This window comes from Lytechinus pictus, chromosome 1, assembly GCF_037042905.1.
Source record: "Lytechinus pictus isolate F3 Inbred chromosome 1, Lp3.0, whole genome shotgun sequence".
Classification (NCBI taxonomy): domain Eukaryota; kingdom Metazoa; phylum Echinodermata; class Echinoidea; order Temnopleuroida; family Toxopneustidae; genus Lytechinus; species Lytechinus pictus.
The window spans coordinates 1,823,907-1,839,920 of NC_087245.1; the positions used below are offsets into that span (position 1 = coordinate 1,823,907).

At 34.4% G+C, this 16,014-nt stretch overlaps 2 protein-coding genes across 4 annotated transcripts; one reads left to right on the top strand and one right to left on the bottom strand.

Annotated features, from left to right (window-relative positions):
* The first annotated feature begins 233 nt into the window (after positions 1-233).
* On the top strand, positions 234-6,305 carry LOC129263627 (putative nuclease HARBI1). Its single transcript, XM_054901530.2, has 4 exons — positions 234-631; positions 4,625-4,891; positions 5,284-5,420; positions 6,032-6,305. Exons 1-4 carry the CDS (start codon positions 284-286, stop codon positions 6,303-6,305), a joined length of 1,026 nt encoding a protein of 341 aa, XP_054757505.1. The 5' UTR covers positions 234-283.
* On the bottom strand, positions 3,449-14,634 carry LOC129263628 (uncharacterized). 3 transcript variants are annotated; one of them, XM_064104833.1, is made up of 6 exons: positions 12,077-14,634; positions 11,351-11,504; positions 10,311-10,432; positions 9,675-9,765; positions 8,030-8,692; positions 3,449-7,955 (listed from the first exon to the last, which is right to left on the bottom strand). In XM_064104833.1, exons 1-5 carry the CDS (start codon positions 12,191-12,193, stop codon positions 8,529-8,531), a joined length of 648 nt encoding a protein of 215 aa, XP_063960903.1. In that variant the 5' UTR covers positions 12,194-14,634; the 3' UTR covers positions 3,449-7,955; positions 8,030-8,528. The 3 variants fall into 3 exon arrangements, with proteins under 3 accessions (XP_063960903.1, XP_063960784.1, XP_063960839.1); XM_064104714.1 differs by having other exon boundaries at positions 3,449-7,728; positions 7,810-8,692; XM_064104769.1 differs by having other exon boundaries at positions 3,449-7,126; positions 7,201-8,692.
* Positions 14,635-16,014: the final 1,380 nt, after the last annotated feature.

Here is a 16,014-nt window from a genome sequence, read left to right on the forward strand (position 1 = left end):
AAAATAAAGGAGAGCTATGATCTGGGGCCTATTTCATAAAGGTACAGCGTCAGCGTCAAGTCCCAAAACAGCGTCAAATCTTCACTTGCAGCGTCAAATTTAATATTTGACGCTGCAGCGCATTTCATAAAGAGTTGACGCTCCAGTAGGAGCGTCAACTCTTTACTGGAGCGTCAAGTATGGTTACTGGAGCGTCAAATAGGGTTAAATATCTGACGCTGGTCATGGGGGAGCGTCAAGTTGACATTGTAAGGGTTTTTCAACGTCAAGTTCATTGTTCAGAATGGCGTACGTTGTGCTGTTGCACGCACAAAGAGCTCTGAGGAGAGACAGAATTTTTAGGGATCGTACTCAGCCTTTGGAGATATACGACGACACTGATATGCTCAAGAAATATCGTTTCAACCGACAAGGAGTTATTTTTTTAATAGATTTTCTGCGAGAAGAACTAGCTCATCCGACAAATAGGAATCACGCTATTCCACCAACCTTACAAGTATTCATTGCACTGAGGTTTTACGCTACTGGCTCAGTCCTTGACAATAGTGCTGTGCACCATGGTGTAAGCATATCAACGGCTTGCAGGATAGTAAGAGCTGTCAGCTGTGCACTCTCCAATCGGAAAAATGAGGTAATTAATTACTTAGTTAATGTTAGGCTTCGGTTTGCATTTTAAAATGACTCAACTCCTCTCATAATCTCAGACTAAAATCTGCATACATTTGATTAAGTGGGGCTGGCTTCAGGGCTTGGGATGGTTTTAACCAAGTTTAAACTCTGCTTCTGCTTACATTATTACCTCGTTCGTAGGATGAGTGCTTCTGGCTAGATTCACAGCAACTGACTCATTTGGTATTTATTAATGGTAAAGGTTTTTGAAAATCCAAAATTCAATAAAAATAAAAATAAATCACTCTGACAATTCACATTTCCAGCTATACGATATCCTGGGCCTTGGGTGTATATGAAGACCCATTTTACCCAGGGAGCTCCGGCCCGCGAAGCAGTGGCACAGTGCGTAACTCCCTGGCCTGGGATAATCTATCTAGTCTGTATTTACGCCGGTAATGACGGCTTGATCTATTCTAGAATCTAGGCCTTTTCAAAGTCGAGCCTTGAACCTACCCATAATCCATATCAAATCATTCAATAAAAAAAAAAGTCATGACAAATGTACCGTATTTACAGTTAACTTAAATGTCGACGAGTTTATAGGCGGCCATAGGCATAAATTCACTCGTTGACGGTTGAGCTCGATCGCTGCAACTTGTTCCTAATCCTAGTCCCACACGTAACAAATGCTGTAGCCATCCTGGGGCAAAGTCTGCAATTCCTTTTCAATGTTGTTCCAGGGGCCACCAAGCCTCGCCAATCCTTGTAAGTCACATAAATAATCAGAACAATATTGAAAAAGCTGCATCCAAAAGCCTTAAGTAGATTTACTTACAACTTTTTGGTAAAGAACTTGGCTTAGTCTAGCTGAACTCTAACTTACTCTCTAGTCTAAACGTTAACTCTACCGGCGGCTGGCCCACTAGTGAAATGAGATGGCGCTTGTGACTTGCTTGTGTACGATCAACAACCTGATAAATGAAGGAGTCTTTTTTTTTGTAATGCGAAGCCGTGATTTGGGGGGGGGGTGAGGCATATCAAGCCCCCGATGGTATGGTATAGATACAAAACGAATGACAATATTTGTTATGTTTTGTCGGTAGGAAAAGTCAATTGCCTGATACAGGGGTGGGTTGCATGCCGGGGTTGCATGCATGCATAATTTTCCAGGGGGGGGGGGATTTTCCCCGAAGAAAATATGACAAGCAGAACAAGAAAAAAAAATAATGAATAAGATTATCACCCCAAAATTGAAGGTCATTTCCTCCACGCAAAATTTTGGAAAAAAAAGTTCTCACTCATGTAGGAAGGGCAGCATATCCCATGAAAATATGCTGTGACTTTCAAAGGAGGGGGTGGCGAATTTATATTATAATCATGGCTCTTAAATGGATAAGTGCAATGTTTGATAAATTTCAGGGGCGGATCCAGCTTTCGCCATGAGGGGGGCCGACAAATATTTTCATCAACATTTTTCTCGATTGGCCGCTATAATCTGATTTTTTGTTGTTGGTTTTTTCAGGGGGTAGTCCTAACAAAAGGCTGAAGTTTTAAGTATGTTAGTTTTTATTGTTATAAACAAGATAAGGTATATCATGTGGTCTTGATATATAATGCGAGCACGAAGCGCGAGCTAGAATTCTTTGATATTTTATGGCCTTATATAGGACTGAAGATTCTGAGCATTTTTTATAATCATGAACAAAGATAAGTATCCAACTAAAAAATGCGAGCGCAAAGTGCGAGTCGAAATTTTATTAGAGTTACGTGAAAAGGGACTCAATTAGGACTGTTTTAGTGATTAATGAAGAGGATACAAGTATCACCAATTAAATAATGAGAGTGCGAAGCGCGAGCTCAAAATTTTTGATATTCCGACCTGAAAACTGGACAGTCTAAGCGCGTTTTAATTTGAATAAAGAACAAGCTGTTGTCCCTAACAGTTAAATGCGAGCGCGATGCACGAGGTTAATTTTTTGATATACTGACATGATAAAGGAGCATTTTGACAAATTTTGGAAAGAATTTCCAAAGAGGATAGGTATCTCACAAATCAAACAATGCGATCGCGCAGCGCGAGCTGAAAATTTTGATATAACAATTTGTGTAAATCGAACAAAATAATTGAAGCTTGATGTGCGAGCTAAAATATTGTGTGCGAATTTTATTTCAGAACTGGATATATTAAGAGTCATTTAATCCTCTTGATTCATTACACGGGCAATGCGAGCGCGAAAATTTTTATTATAGGTCTATTTTCCAATTCTTCCCCTCACCTTTTTCTTGTTTCCTTTCGGGATCGGGCCGGCCGTTACGAGTCTGTAAATGACACATCATGGGTATAATACCTTTCTTACTTTTCTTTCTGTTTTTCGTATCAAGTTAAAGAGTACACTTTTTTCTGCAGTATTTGAGTATGATCCAATATACGTGGATTCTAATCAATACATTTTGATACTTGAAAATAAGGGGGGGGGGACTGAATGTGCCCCTGGATCCGCCATTGGCCTGATATATTTTACAAATGAATGATGCCAAATAAGGTATATTACTAAATTCCTATCAATTTGGAACAAGCTGGTAATGGGGGAGAAATATAAGGAGCCTTTACTAACTTTTTTTTAAAGGAGCGTAAAATAAGTGTTGTACTCGATCTTCAGCATTTCTTACAGTTTAATTGCCAGATTTGTGCATTTACTCTCGGTGAAATGATTAAAAAATTTTAAATAATCATTATTCTTATTTATTTTATTTTTATTTCATTTATTTATTTATTTATTTATTTATTTATTCATTCATTTTTTTTATTTTTTTTTATTTTTTATTTTTTATTGCTGCTATTTAGAGTCGATTATGCTCATGATTCTGCTGTCAAATTATCATATGTTGAATAAATACTCACTGTCAATAGGCAAATGCATTACAAATACTCAATATATATTCCTAACGTTTCTTTGTCGGGAGGAAAAATCCATTATTTAAATGAATACTTGGAATATGAAGGCCACAATTATACCTTTGTTATATATCATGCTAAATCTTTGGCTGATATTTCGATCATTTTCTCTTGAATGACCAAACAAATACCCCAGAAATAAATATCCCATTCTGGCATCTGTCCAAATATAAATATTCATGAATAATATGCATTATTTCATTGCTAACAAGTTCTAAGTTTAATATGTAAATATATAGCTTGTATATTTAATAACATGATTAATATTGATCTCCATGTGCTATATTAATTTCTTTATTCTAATTTAAATGAAAACATTGCCATTGCCGGTCTTATACCCATCTTTTTCACATCCCCAAACACTTTCACTGTGGGATCCGATGATAGAAACTAACACACAAACTATTTCTAATCAATGTTTTCAAAGGCTTAGAGGAGTGATGTCATTTCTGTAAGATTCTTGCATTTATTTCTCATTTTGTTGAACTGATTTTAAATCAGTTTCAGAAAAAGATCCCCTACTTTATTCTAAATTCTATTTGAAAAATATAAAAAAAGAATCTTACGAAACCCGGCTTACTCATATTTCCAAATTCTTCCCTATTATATATTGAAAGAACTCAAAGATTTTCTTTTAACCATCAGCTATCATCAGTCTGCAATAGACAATGGAATTTAAAGTACATAAAAATATGCATATTTAAAATATTTCATAGGTCAATAATTTAATTTATTTAAATGCAATTTTATACACTTTACAATATTTACATCACATGTAGTAATACTTATATTAATTTATCAATAAGTAATAACTTTGCATTAGATATATTAAGCATTTGATTACACGTTGATACCAAATATACAAAGAATTGGTCAAAAATATTCATAACAAAATGATTTTTAGAGTATGATGGAATGTTGCATTTTCTAACATGGCAAATAAAATACCAGTAAGTGTAATTTTCAAGATATTTCGAGAAGAATGTTCCGCAATTATTGACTACAGTGGCACTTATAATATTGTCATCATCTCTAAATTATCATTTCTTACTGCAGTTCATCACATTCCCCACAACACCGCACAAAATAAGGGAACAACAGAATAAGTTCTACCACATTGCACAGTTTCCAAAGGTGATTGGTGCGATTGACGGAACTCACATCTATCTACATGGAGCACCATTGGGACAGGATGAGTACCTGTACACCAACAGGAAAGGGCGGTACTCAATAAACGTCCAGCTTATCTGCGATGCAGATTTCCGAATAATCAACGTGGTAGCTAGATGGCCCGGGAGTACGCATGACTCCAGAATTCTCCAGGTAATATACAACAGATTATTTTATTTGCTTTTGCATAGTTAATTCGTCAAATATTTAATATTTTGTATCAATATATACCATTCTAGAATTTGACGTTTAACCTGTTGACAGATAATGGAGCAAAAAAACTGCCAAACTTCTATTTTTAGGATTTTGATGAAATTCAAATTCAAATTTTACTTTACAAAAAAGAAAAAGTAGAATGGCAAGCTAGTAAATGAATTGCACGTATATCTCCCAATTTCTTCATGAACTTAACTTTTTTGAGTTGTTGAAAGTTAAGTCATCATTACTTTTTTAGCATCGATATCTTTGTGTTTATTCATTTGTTTTACTATTTGCAGCACCCCTTGACACACATGAAATCAATTATTGTGGTTTAATTTTTACAGAACAGTGTAGTTGGACAGAACTATGCCAATGGACGTTTGCATGGCATTCTCCTTGGAGATTCAGGCTATGCCCTGCACCCTTGGCTTATGACTCCTATCCTGAACCCCCAAAATCAAGCACAGAGAGCGTACAACCAGTAAGTAGTATTCATATTTCTTAAAGTTTGGAACACACATTCTATCTTCATCCCCCTTGAGCTGGTTGGCTGATGACTTATACACTGTGAAAAACAAATCAGTGTTACATGTTTATCATCAACAATGTACTTTACATCTAGATAAAGACGACCACTGAAAAACACTTCAAATATCAATCCTTTTCTTTTTTGTTAGTGGACATTCACAAATACCATAAAATCTATCATAAGAATGAGACACTTGATATGAAACAGGTAGGGAGTTACTTTTTCCAACAGTGTGAAAAGCAATATTCAATAACAACATTCTATGCATTGTACAATTAGAAATGTGTCCACTGTCCACACCATGAAAAGAAGAAAACAAGTGGTCCTAACATTTTTTAAATCTAATAACCATCATATATATATTTATGTATATTTCAATGTTTTTGCATTTCTTATAAAGATATCATTTCTCAACATTTTATTTTAAATATTGTTTCTTTCATGTTTGACCCTACATGTAGTTCTCCCGGGGGAGGGGGGGGCCATAATGCCCCACCCTGACAATTTTCGCGATTTATCTGCTGCGCAAAATTTTAATTTCTTAATCTTCATGAATTTTACAGATCTCACTGCCGCACAAGAGCGCTCATTGAGCAAGTTAATGGGCAATTAAAGAACAAATTTAGGTGCTTAATTGGACAAGGACTCCAAATGCGGCCTGACAGAGCCTCCAACGTCATCTTGGCCTGTGCTGTGCTGCATAATATCAGCAAACAACTTCGGCAGCCTGAAGTTCTCTTCGACGTGGAAGCAAATGATGACATAGTTGAGCAAGTAGATCACGCCCCCAATGGTGTAGAAGCACGGAATGTTATCATTGAAAATCACTTTTCATAGTATAATATTGTTTTTGGTGTAGTTGCTGGCAAAATTATGAACATTCTGATATCAATTATTACAAACTATCAATCTAGTGTCTTTTCAAATTGGACAATTTTATGTATGTCCAAGGGTTGTATGCTGTTATACAAAAAAGAAACAAACTATCAACCTAGTGTCATTTCAAATTGGACAGTATATCCAATGGTTGAATGTTATTTTACAAAAAGAAACAAACTATCAACCTAGTGTCATTTCAAATTGGACAGTATGTCCAAGGGTTGTATGCTGTTATACAAAAAAGATACAAACTATCAACCTAGTGTCTTTTCAAATTGGACAGTATATCCAATGGTTGAATGTTATTTTACAAAAAGAAACAAACTATCAACCTAGTGTCTTTTCAAATTGGACAGTATATCCAATGGTTGAATGTTATTTTACAAAAAGAAACAAACTATCAACCTAGTGTCATTTCAAATTGGACAGTATGTCCAAGAGTTGTATGATGTTATACAAAAAAGATACAAACTATCAACCTAGTGTCTTTTCAAATTGGACAGTATATCCAATGGTTGAATGTTATTTTACAAAAAGAAACAAACTATCAACCTAGTGTCTTTTCAAATTGGACAATTTTATGTATGTCCAAGGGTTGTATGCTGTTATACAAAAAAGATACAAACTATCAACCTAGTGTCTTTTCAAATTGGACAGTATATCCAATGGTTGAATGTTATTTTACAAAAAGAAACAAACTATCAACCTAGTGTCTTTTCAAATTGGACAGTATATCCAATGGTTGAATGTTATTTTACAAAAAGAAACAAACTATCAACCTAGTGTCATTTCAAATTGGACAGTATGTCCAAGAGTTGTATGATGTTATACAAAAAAGATACAAACTATCAACCTAGTGTCTTTTCAAATTGGACAGTATATCCAATGGTTGAATGTTATTTTACAAAAAGAAACAAACTATCAACCTAGTGTCATTTCAAATTGGACAATTTTATGTATGTCCAAGGGTTGTATGCTGTTATACAAAAAAGATACAAACTATCAACCTAGTGTCTTTTCAAATTGGACAGTATATCCAATGGTTGAATGTTATTTTACAAAAAGAAACAAACTATCAATCTAGTGTCTTTTCAAATTGGACAGTATATCCAATGGTTGAATGTTATTTTACAAAAAGAAACAAACTATCAACCTAGTGTCATTTCAAATTGGACAGTATTTCCAAGAGTTGTATGATGTTATACAAAAAAGAAACAAACTATCAACCTAGTGTCTTTTCAAATTGGACAATTTTATGTATGTCCAAGGGTTGTATGCTGTTATACAAAAAAGATACAAACTATCAACCTAGTGTCTTTTCAAATTGGACAGTATATCCAATGGTTGAATGTTATTTTACAAAAAGAAACAAACTATCAACCTAGTGTCATTTCAAATTGGACAATTTTATGTATGTCCAAGGGTTGTATGCTGTTATACAAAAAAGATACAAACTATCAACCTAGTGTCTTTTCAAATTGGACAGTATATCCAATGGTTGAATGTTATTTTACAAAAAGAAACAAACTATCAACCTAGTGTCTTTTCAAATTGGACAGTATATCCAATGGTTGAATGTTATTTTACAAAAAGAAACAAACTATCAACCTAGTGTCATTTCAAATTGGACAGTATGTCCAAGAGTTGTATGATGTTATACAAAAAAGATACAAACTATCAACCTAGTGTCTTTTCAAATTGGACAGTATATCCAATGGTTGAATGTTATTTTACAAAAAGAAACAAACTATCAACCTAGTGTCTTTTCAAATTGGACAATTTTATGTATGTCCAAGGGTTGTATGCTGTTATACAAAAAAGATACAAACTATCAAATCGGGTATTAAGACAGCTTTAAGGGCCTCAAATGTTTTTTTTTTAATTTATATATCATTACTTATGCCTTTACTGGTCTTGAAGTGTTTGAAGGATATTCACATATGTTGGAATCTTTCTTTTTACATCGAAAAATATTTGCCACATTTGATACACAATGGTATTCCCTTGGTAAAGAAAAGAATATTCATTAAAATACATGTATAAAGAGGTCTGAATTATAATTCTATAACTATAAAACCATGGTAACAATATATAGTGTGTCAATATAAAGGTCAGCTAGATCATCTGTGTTTTGTAATCTCTTTACATCATCATTACCATAAACAAAATTAATTTGACCATTTAATGTAGCTTATCCCTAATCTCCTTCAAGACCATGAGGATCCCCTGCAAGGCCTCCACCTTTTGGTCCTCCTTCTCTAAAAACCTTTCGTGGAAAGATATAAGAGATGCCTGGTGAGAAGTTCGGGGGAATGTTTCTGCTGGCTGCTCTCCTCCTGTGGCTCCTGTATTTCAAAATTGATAACAAAATGAATAATGATTAAGAATCAATGAAGCATATGAAATTGGTGAAGATTCATGACAGTTAAATTTCATGGAAAAGTGGGATCAAATATAAATTTTCATATAAAATAAGAGAAATATAATAAAGAATATTTCATCATGAACATTTTGCAGACTACCTCACTTCCTACCATCTACAAATTGTCAGTGCAATCGGGTAATCCCAGTCAAGTTCTAAAAGCTCACCCCCCCCCCCCCTTTCATGGAGGATGTTCAGAGGAAATAGCTGGGCACTATAAGGGATAAAATTTTAAATTGTATAGAAAACGTTTTGCATTGTAAATGAATGAATGAATGAATGAATGAATAATGAATGAATGAATGAATGAATGTTAGAAGGAGTGAATGAATCTGGGAGTGATGGGATGAATGATGGAATGAATGTATTGGAATAACGAATGCATGTATGAATGATTGAAATCTAATGTGATTTTCATTTATTTTTTTCATTTCAAAATGAATAAATTTGTGTAAAGACTATCAAACACAATATTCTGTCTTCCCATTTGTTATGTACTTTTTATAACAAAAAATAAGAAAAAGTTAGAAATGATGAATCTTTAAAAGTACTAAATGATCATAAATAAATATGAGTTAACTTGATGGTGGAAAGTGGTAAATGCTCAGAGGCATGAGCCCATCTTTAAATTTCAAAGACCAAGAGATACAGATGAGGTTAGAATAAAAATAAGAGAGAAAATCTATCAACCATAATAATAATGATAATAATATAGGGTATTTATATTGCGCACATATCCACCTTGTTATAGGTGCTCAAGGCGCACCTATGTAACATGCAACATGTTGAGTCAACTATTATTTCTTTTACCACTGGCAAATAATTGAAATTGTAAAAGTTAATTCTATAGATTTCCTTTTGTTAATTGATTCATCAGGACCACACCAGACAGATCTCTTTCTTACCTTGTGGTATTTCTTCCCCTTGAACGATTTCCTCCTCCTCCTCCATCATATTCATAAGGAGTGCTGCTGCAGCGTCATTCTGACTTTCAGTCTGTAATTGAAAAATGAGATATAATACATGAATAAAAGTTCAGTAATAACTTACAGAGAATATAGCATACCAAATATCTCCCAGAGAATATACCACCTCAAGTATGTCCCAGAATAGATCTCTCTTCATTCCTCTTCCATCTACTAGATCCCTTCATTCATCATTTTCCTCTAAATCAACCTACATTTTACCTCCTTTGCATGAAGACCCAATATAGTGATCACATGTTTGCTGTAATTGCTCGTGCCCTCTGGAAAAATCTCCCAATTCAAACCATATCCAAAATGTTTCTTCCATAGAAATATCAAAATCCTTACTTATTACCTCATCTTATTATTATAATTACTATCGTAACATATAACATAAATAAGCATTTAATCTTTCCTTTCTCAGTTCAAGAGCACTTTAAAAACCTGCCTTTTTAATATTATATATATATGCTATATTCTTATTTAGATCAAGTGCATAATTAAGTATTAAATACTATGCGCTTAATAAATCTAACATTATCATTATCATAATAAATTATGAACATAAAAAATTACCAATGGCAAGTCAGCCTCCACAGAGGTCTCTCCCTCCAGCCCACAAAAACCATCAAGGGCCTGTGGCGCCAGTGCCGCCAGTACTTCTTCATACTTCTTGTTATATTTCACTGGTCCACCTCCTGAAAAAAAAATTAAAAAAATAAGTTTGAATTATTGATTCCAATAAAACCTCTATTTCTTTTCCTCTGGGTTTTCTTGTTTATGGTTAAGTGCATATTATAATTTTTGTTCCGAGAGCAATGACTTATTAATGAAAACATGAACAACATTTATAATTAACATGGATCGCATATTACATTTTAAAGAATTGCTTTATTCATCAAAGCATGCACAACATAAGCAATGTGCGGGTGGGAGAACCAACGCTATAATTCACTCACTATTTCTTATATTTATAGTATTAATCCCTAGAACCAAATGAATTATTCTCTCAGTGCAGTATGTTTCCAGATTTATTGTTTGTTTTATCCGAAAAGAATTTAACATAACAATAGTAGTTACATTTATATAGCGCTTATTATACTTTGTTTCTAAGCGCTTTACATTGCAATTATTATTACCCCGGTCATCGGATCCTGACGTGCCTGCACACAATGTATGCACTTTCTCCACTCCCTGGGGAGCATTCCAACAAGAGTTCCAAGACTAAATTGCTAGGCATACTACATAGGATTTTGCATCTTAACGGGTACCCATTTAAAACCTGGGTGGAAAGTGGCAAAGTGTGGATTAACGCTTTGCCAAGGGACGCTTGGCCGTGGTGGGAACACACGACCCTCTGATCGCAAGGCGAGAGTCAGAATCGCTACACCATGATGATTCCACGATAAACCATAATATAAATAAAATTAAAATGAGCATGTGATATCATTTATTTAAGTTGTATGTCTTCTACGTCCAAATTTACAAACAAATAAAGGTAAACAAATTTTCATCCAATTAGCATGAATTTATCGTAATTTTTCAGTGGTTACAATTTTGATATTGTTAGGATGAACTTGACATTGAACAAAAGAAGCCAAATTATGTTGTAATACCTGTTGCCATCCTTTGCAACCTATACTTTTTAGCTTTGCTGGACCAGCTATTCCAGCTGGTCCTCAGATCCTTCCAGGACCTCCCTTTCGGGAGGCCCTGGGCCTCCATCTCCTGGAGAAGCTGGTTCCAGGTCCGCTCCTTCCTCTGCTGGACCTAATACATAATAATAAACGAGAAAACATGAAACCGATTACCAAAACCAACATGTAATATAATCGTAAATAAATCCTTTATTATGGTTCCTCTTATGTCCAAGTTTCATGAACTAGATCTATAAAATTTCAAAGTTATGATGACAATTCCACAAATACCCACATGGCCAAAGTTCGTTGACCCTATAAAGTGACCTTTGATCTTGGTCATGTGACCTGAAACTCAAGTAGGATCTTAAGTAATACACTACTACCCTTATGTCTAAGTTTCATGAACTAGGTCCATAAACTTTCAAAGTTATGATGACATTTCAAAAGAAAAACCTTGATTAAGATTTTGATATTGATTCCCCCAACATGGTCTAAGTTCATAGACCCTTAATGACCTTTGACCTTGGTCATGTGACCTGAAACTCAGGCAGGATGTTCAGTAATACTTGATTACCCGTATGTCCATGTTCCTAAATGAGGGAGATTTGGGAGCAGTAACCATTTCTGTTCTTGTTGGCTTGTCATTTTTTAAAGTTTATTCTCAGGGCCTTGAAAAAAAAATGTAGGCGAAATTAAACATACCCTCACACTGCAATGCCCTGCCTTTCCAAATAATGGCTCTCGATGCGCCCTAACAAACTCTGCCATGTGGTGGACCTGCTCTTCAGACAGGTTGCCCTGCCTGTTTTCTTGATTCATCTGAAAGAAGTGTCAATTTCTCTTTAAATTTAACTTTTTCCCAATTAAAGTGATACAGACAGTTTCTTTCTTTCTTGTTTATAAATTACTTCTTAAACCACTCTTGAGAAAGTAAATACTTTGGGAAGGCATTTCATTGATATGAAATGTGAATTTTTCCAACATTTTGGCAAATATACTAGGGAAGGACTTTTCTCACACTTTTTTCCAGATATAACTTTTGCCATTTTCTTCTTATTTTTTTTTACAGTGGTTAAACCATTTATACCCCTTCCCATTGAATATGCCTGATTAAAAAATATGTTTCTACTGAAAATAAAATAATACAAACTAAAGGATATAAAAATAGAAATGTGCCATTCCCAGAAGGTAAGTGAAAATTATTTGCTTGGCTTTTAATTATATTCCAGTCAGAATAGACTGTTGCCACAGCTGTTAACAAATATTCGTAATGGCTTCTTAATTTTCCCCTTTTCCCCATGTTTATATTAATTTTGTTTTATTCATTTTTCTTTCACTTTCTTTTCTTTTTTCCCTGTTCTTTGTTTTTTCTTTCTTTTGTTTTATTTCACTTATTTCTTTTCTTTTCTTTTTCTTTTTGTAATATACTTTTTGAAAATTATTTTCATTTGTTTCCCCCTTTTATGCATTGTTCTAATTTTGCAGAATATTTTTCTGTGATTTTCTCCTGCTATAATATACTGCAAAAGGGAAAACAGAAATAAAATGGATTTGGGGCCTGCATAATCTAGGTTTTAGGATTCAAAGAGGAAGAAATGAAAAACCATAGTTTTGTACATCTATCTGTGTTTGCTATGCACTATTTATTTACTTTACCATTATGAGTGTGTGTGTCTATACAGAGATTTAAAAAAAAGTCCACACAACCTGGGAACAATAAAATTCATTTATTCTCTTTCAATCATTTCATTTTTACAATGATAGAAACAATTTATATTTTACCACAAGCCAATTAGCAAAGTAAAATAACAGCAAACAAGGTTTACATACAAGATGATAAAGTGGAAGTAACTTAGTGGTAGTGGCTGCAGAATTAATATTTCAGAAGTTTGTTTTATCAATTTTTAATGTGTTTCTTTATATTTTTCGGGCCACCAAACTTTAATATCGGGCCACCAAAAAAAATTATTTGATGGTTTTGGTGGCCCGAACAAGCCACCACCAAAAACAGTTAATGTGGAGCCTTGATTACTAAGATATTACCAAAAAAATTTATGAACAGAGATTATAACATAGGACTATGTTAAATATTCCTTTCTGATTTCAAAGTATACAGTACAAGAGGCCTACATGCACAGGGTTCTGATTGTTCACTGAGACCACAAAACTAAGTAAATGAAGTATGCAGGCAATTGAGAAAAAGGGTATGTGTTCGCTGGAGTCTGTTATCCTAGTTTATAATTTCACAAACGGTCAGTAGTACGAGCAATTTGAGAATTTTGAGAATTTTAAAATTTTCTGGTAACTTTTTTGGTGGCTGCAGTTTCTGAATCCAGGGGCGGTATTCTGAACATTGTCTTTTCTCCATATTTTATCTTATCTCGGAGACAAAATTGGTATTCTGGTGGATGTCATAACTTTTGTCACAAAAATTGTCACAAATTTTGTCTCTTCTCTTTAGCGGGCACCAAAAATATGTGGCTTTAAATGGTAAAAAACTCCTCGAAACATATGGCTGCCAGCTGTCTAGGTTTTAACTAGATCGAAAGCTTCAGCCTCTATTATATTGGTTGTTCCGCTGAACTCAGCTCCGTTGGCTCCACGTACATCCATGTACCGGTACTCAGGAGTTTTTAACATTTTCAACATTTTTTTAATTTCTCCATTGTTAATGGAGAAATAAAAAATAAAAATAAAAAAATGTTTTAAAAACTCCTCAAAACTGATGGCTTGCCAGCTGTCTAGGTTTTAACAAAAAATTAAGGATATTTCGCCCTCGAAAAAATAAGCAAGCAAAAAAAAAAAAAAAAAAAACTTCACTTTCAATTTTTTTTAATTTTACTTCTCCGGGGACAGGGGCACAGGCCGGCTGTGCCCCCCCCCCCCCCCGGATCCGCCAGTGCTTTCTTCCTAAACTTCTGACTTGAATTGAAATTTTAATTGTTTGATAAAATGATGGAAAGAAAAAAAAATCATAACATTGCATGTTAATGAATATGATAATGGTGAAATCCGGTTTTCAACTTCAACTTGCCACAGCACAGGCATAAACAAGGATTAGCTAACTTAATATAATTAGGTCTAGTACTAGTAGGCCTATAATATGGCACTTATCTAACATTATATAAAAATTATTAAGATCTCCGCTAAGTGAGCAGGTAATTAACCGTAACCGTAAGGACACGGCTGCTTCACCGGAGCATCGGCCACCGGCGCGGCGCATCGGCCAGAGCCGCAACTCCGGGGTACTACACCGGTGCGGTATCGCCGTACAGTGCATGCGAAGGAACGCTCAACGAAGAAGCTACTGTCTGTGGGCTTGGCTAGCTACGCAGAATTCAAGTATTTTCCTTTACGAGTAAATATGGTAACAAAAGTCATTTCAAACCACCATTTCAATGAACCACGTGAATTAATTCGAACAAATTAATTATTAACGATTATGTCTTACTTTGCTGGAATTCTCCTTCGGCTTCGCGAGCGATCTTAAAGTTGAATCATCGAATTGAGTCTAACGTTAGTGGTGTTGTTACCGTGGGATCTAACTAGCTGACGTCACGTTTGTTTGTAAACAAAATTTGTTGGGTATTCCTCTGCGCGCCATGTGTGTCGCGCTCGCTCAGCTGATCGGCTGATTCAATCCGGATCGATCGGAGGCGGACACTGCCGCCGATTCGGGTCACGTTGTAAAAAAAGTGGAGAGGAAGGGGATTTCCCCCTAATCAGCCTCGTACATGACTATTCAAATAATTCGCTGGAAAGTCAAATAATTCGCTGGAAAGTCAAGCTGACTTTCCAGCGAATGTGCTTTTATGAAATGCAAAGTTGCTATCATAGCAAGTTGCTAGCATAGCAAGTAAAAGTTGCTATCATAGCAAGTTGCTATGATAGCAACTTGCTATGATAGCAACTCTTTATGAAATAGGCCCCTGGACATCAGTTTGGCAAATTCTTATTAATTTGTTTAATCAGTTGATTTTTTTTCATCAAGTCAGTATTTCATTGTAATTTGATTTTTTTTCCAGTCTCCCTTCTCGATTTTTCTTGTTATTTGTTATTCTTTTTTCTTTGCTTTCTTCTTCTTCTTCAATGCCTTCCTTTCATGAAGATATTGCACGATAATGCTCGAACATATAGCTTGAATCCATTAGGTAAAATACACCCTTCACTTTCGTATTAGTTTTCATGGAAATTTGACAGGTCCCTCGTCTAGAAATATATTTCGTAAAAAATGAAAGAAAAAAGACACAAAAGTATCTTTCACTTTGCACATCTGACACTATCATGCTTAATGACAAATGTGATAAAACTAATAGAAATTTTGACCATGATTTCTTTTTAACAGTCGATAATTATGATCGTAATAATGTTATTATTTTCAATATGATTATAGCTATTATCACTATTGCTGTTATTATTATCATTATTGTGATTAAACTCATTATTATCATATTCATGACTATTCTTCAAAATTTTCTGGATAATACAACTATTATTTCCAAGATCAATATTTATTTTGTTATTAGCATTGTATTTTTTTTCATTCTTATTATAATTATTATTATTATCATTATCAAGATTATTATGATATTTGTCTTCATGTGGATAGATTTGACACTTCTTATATGGATAATGAATTC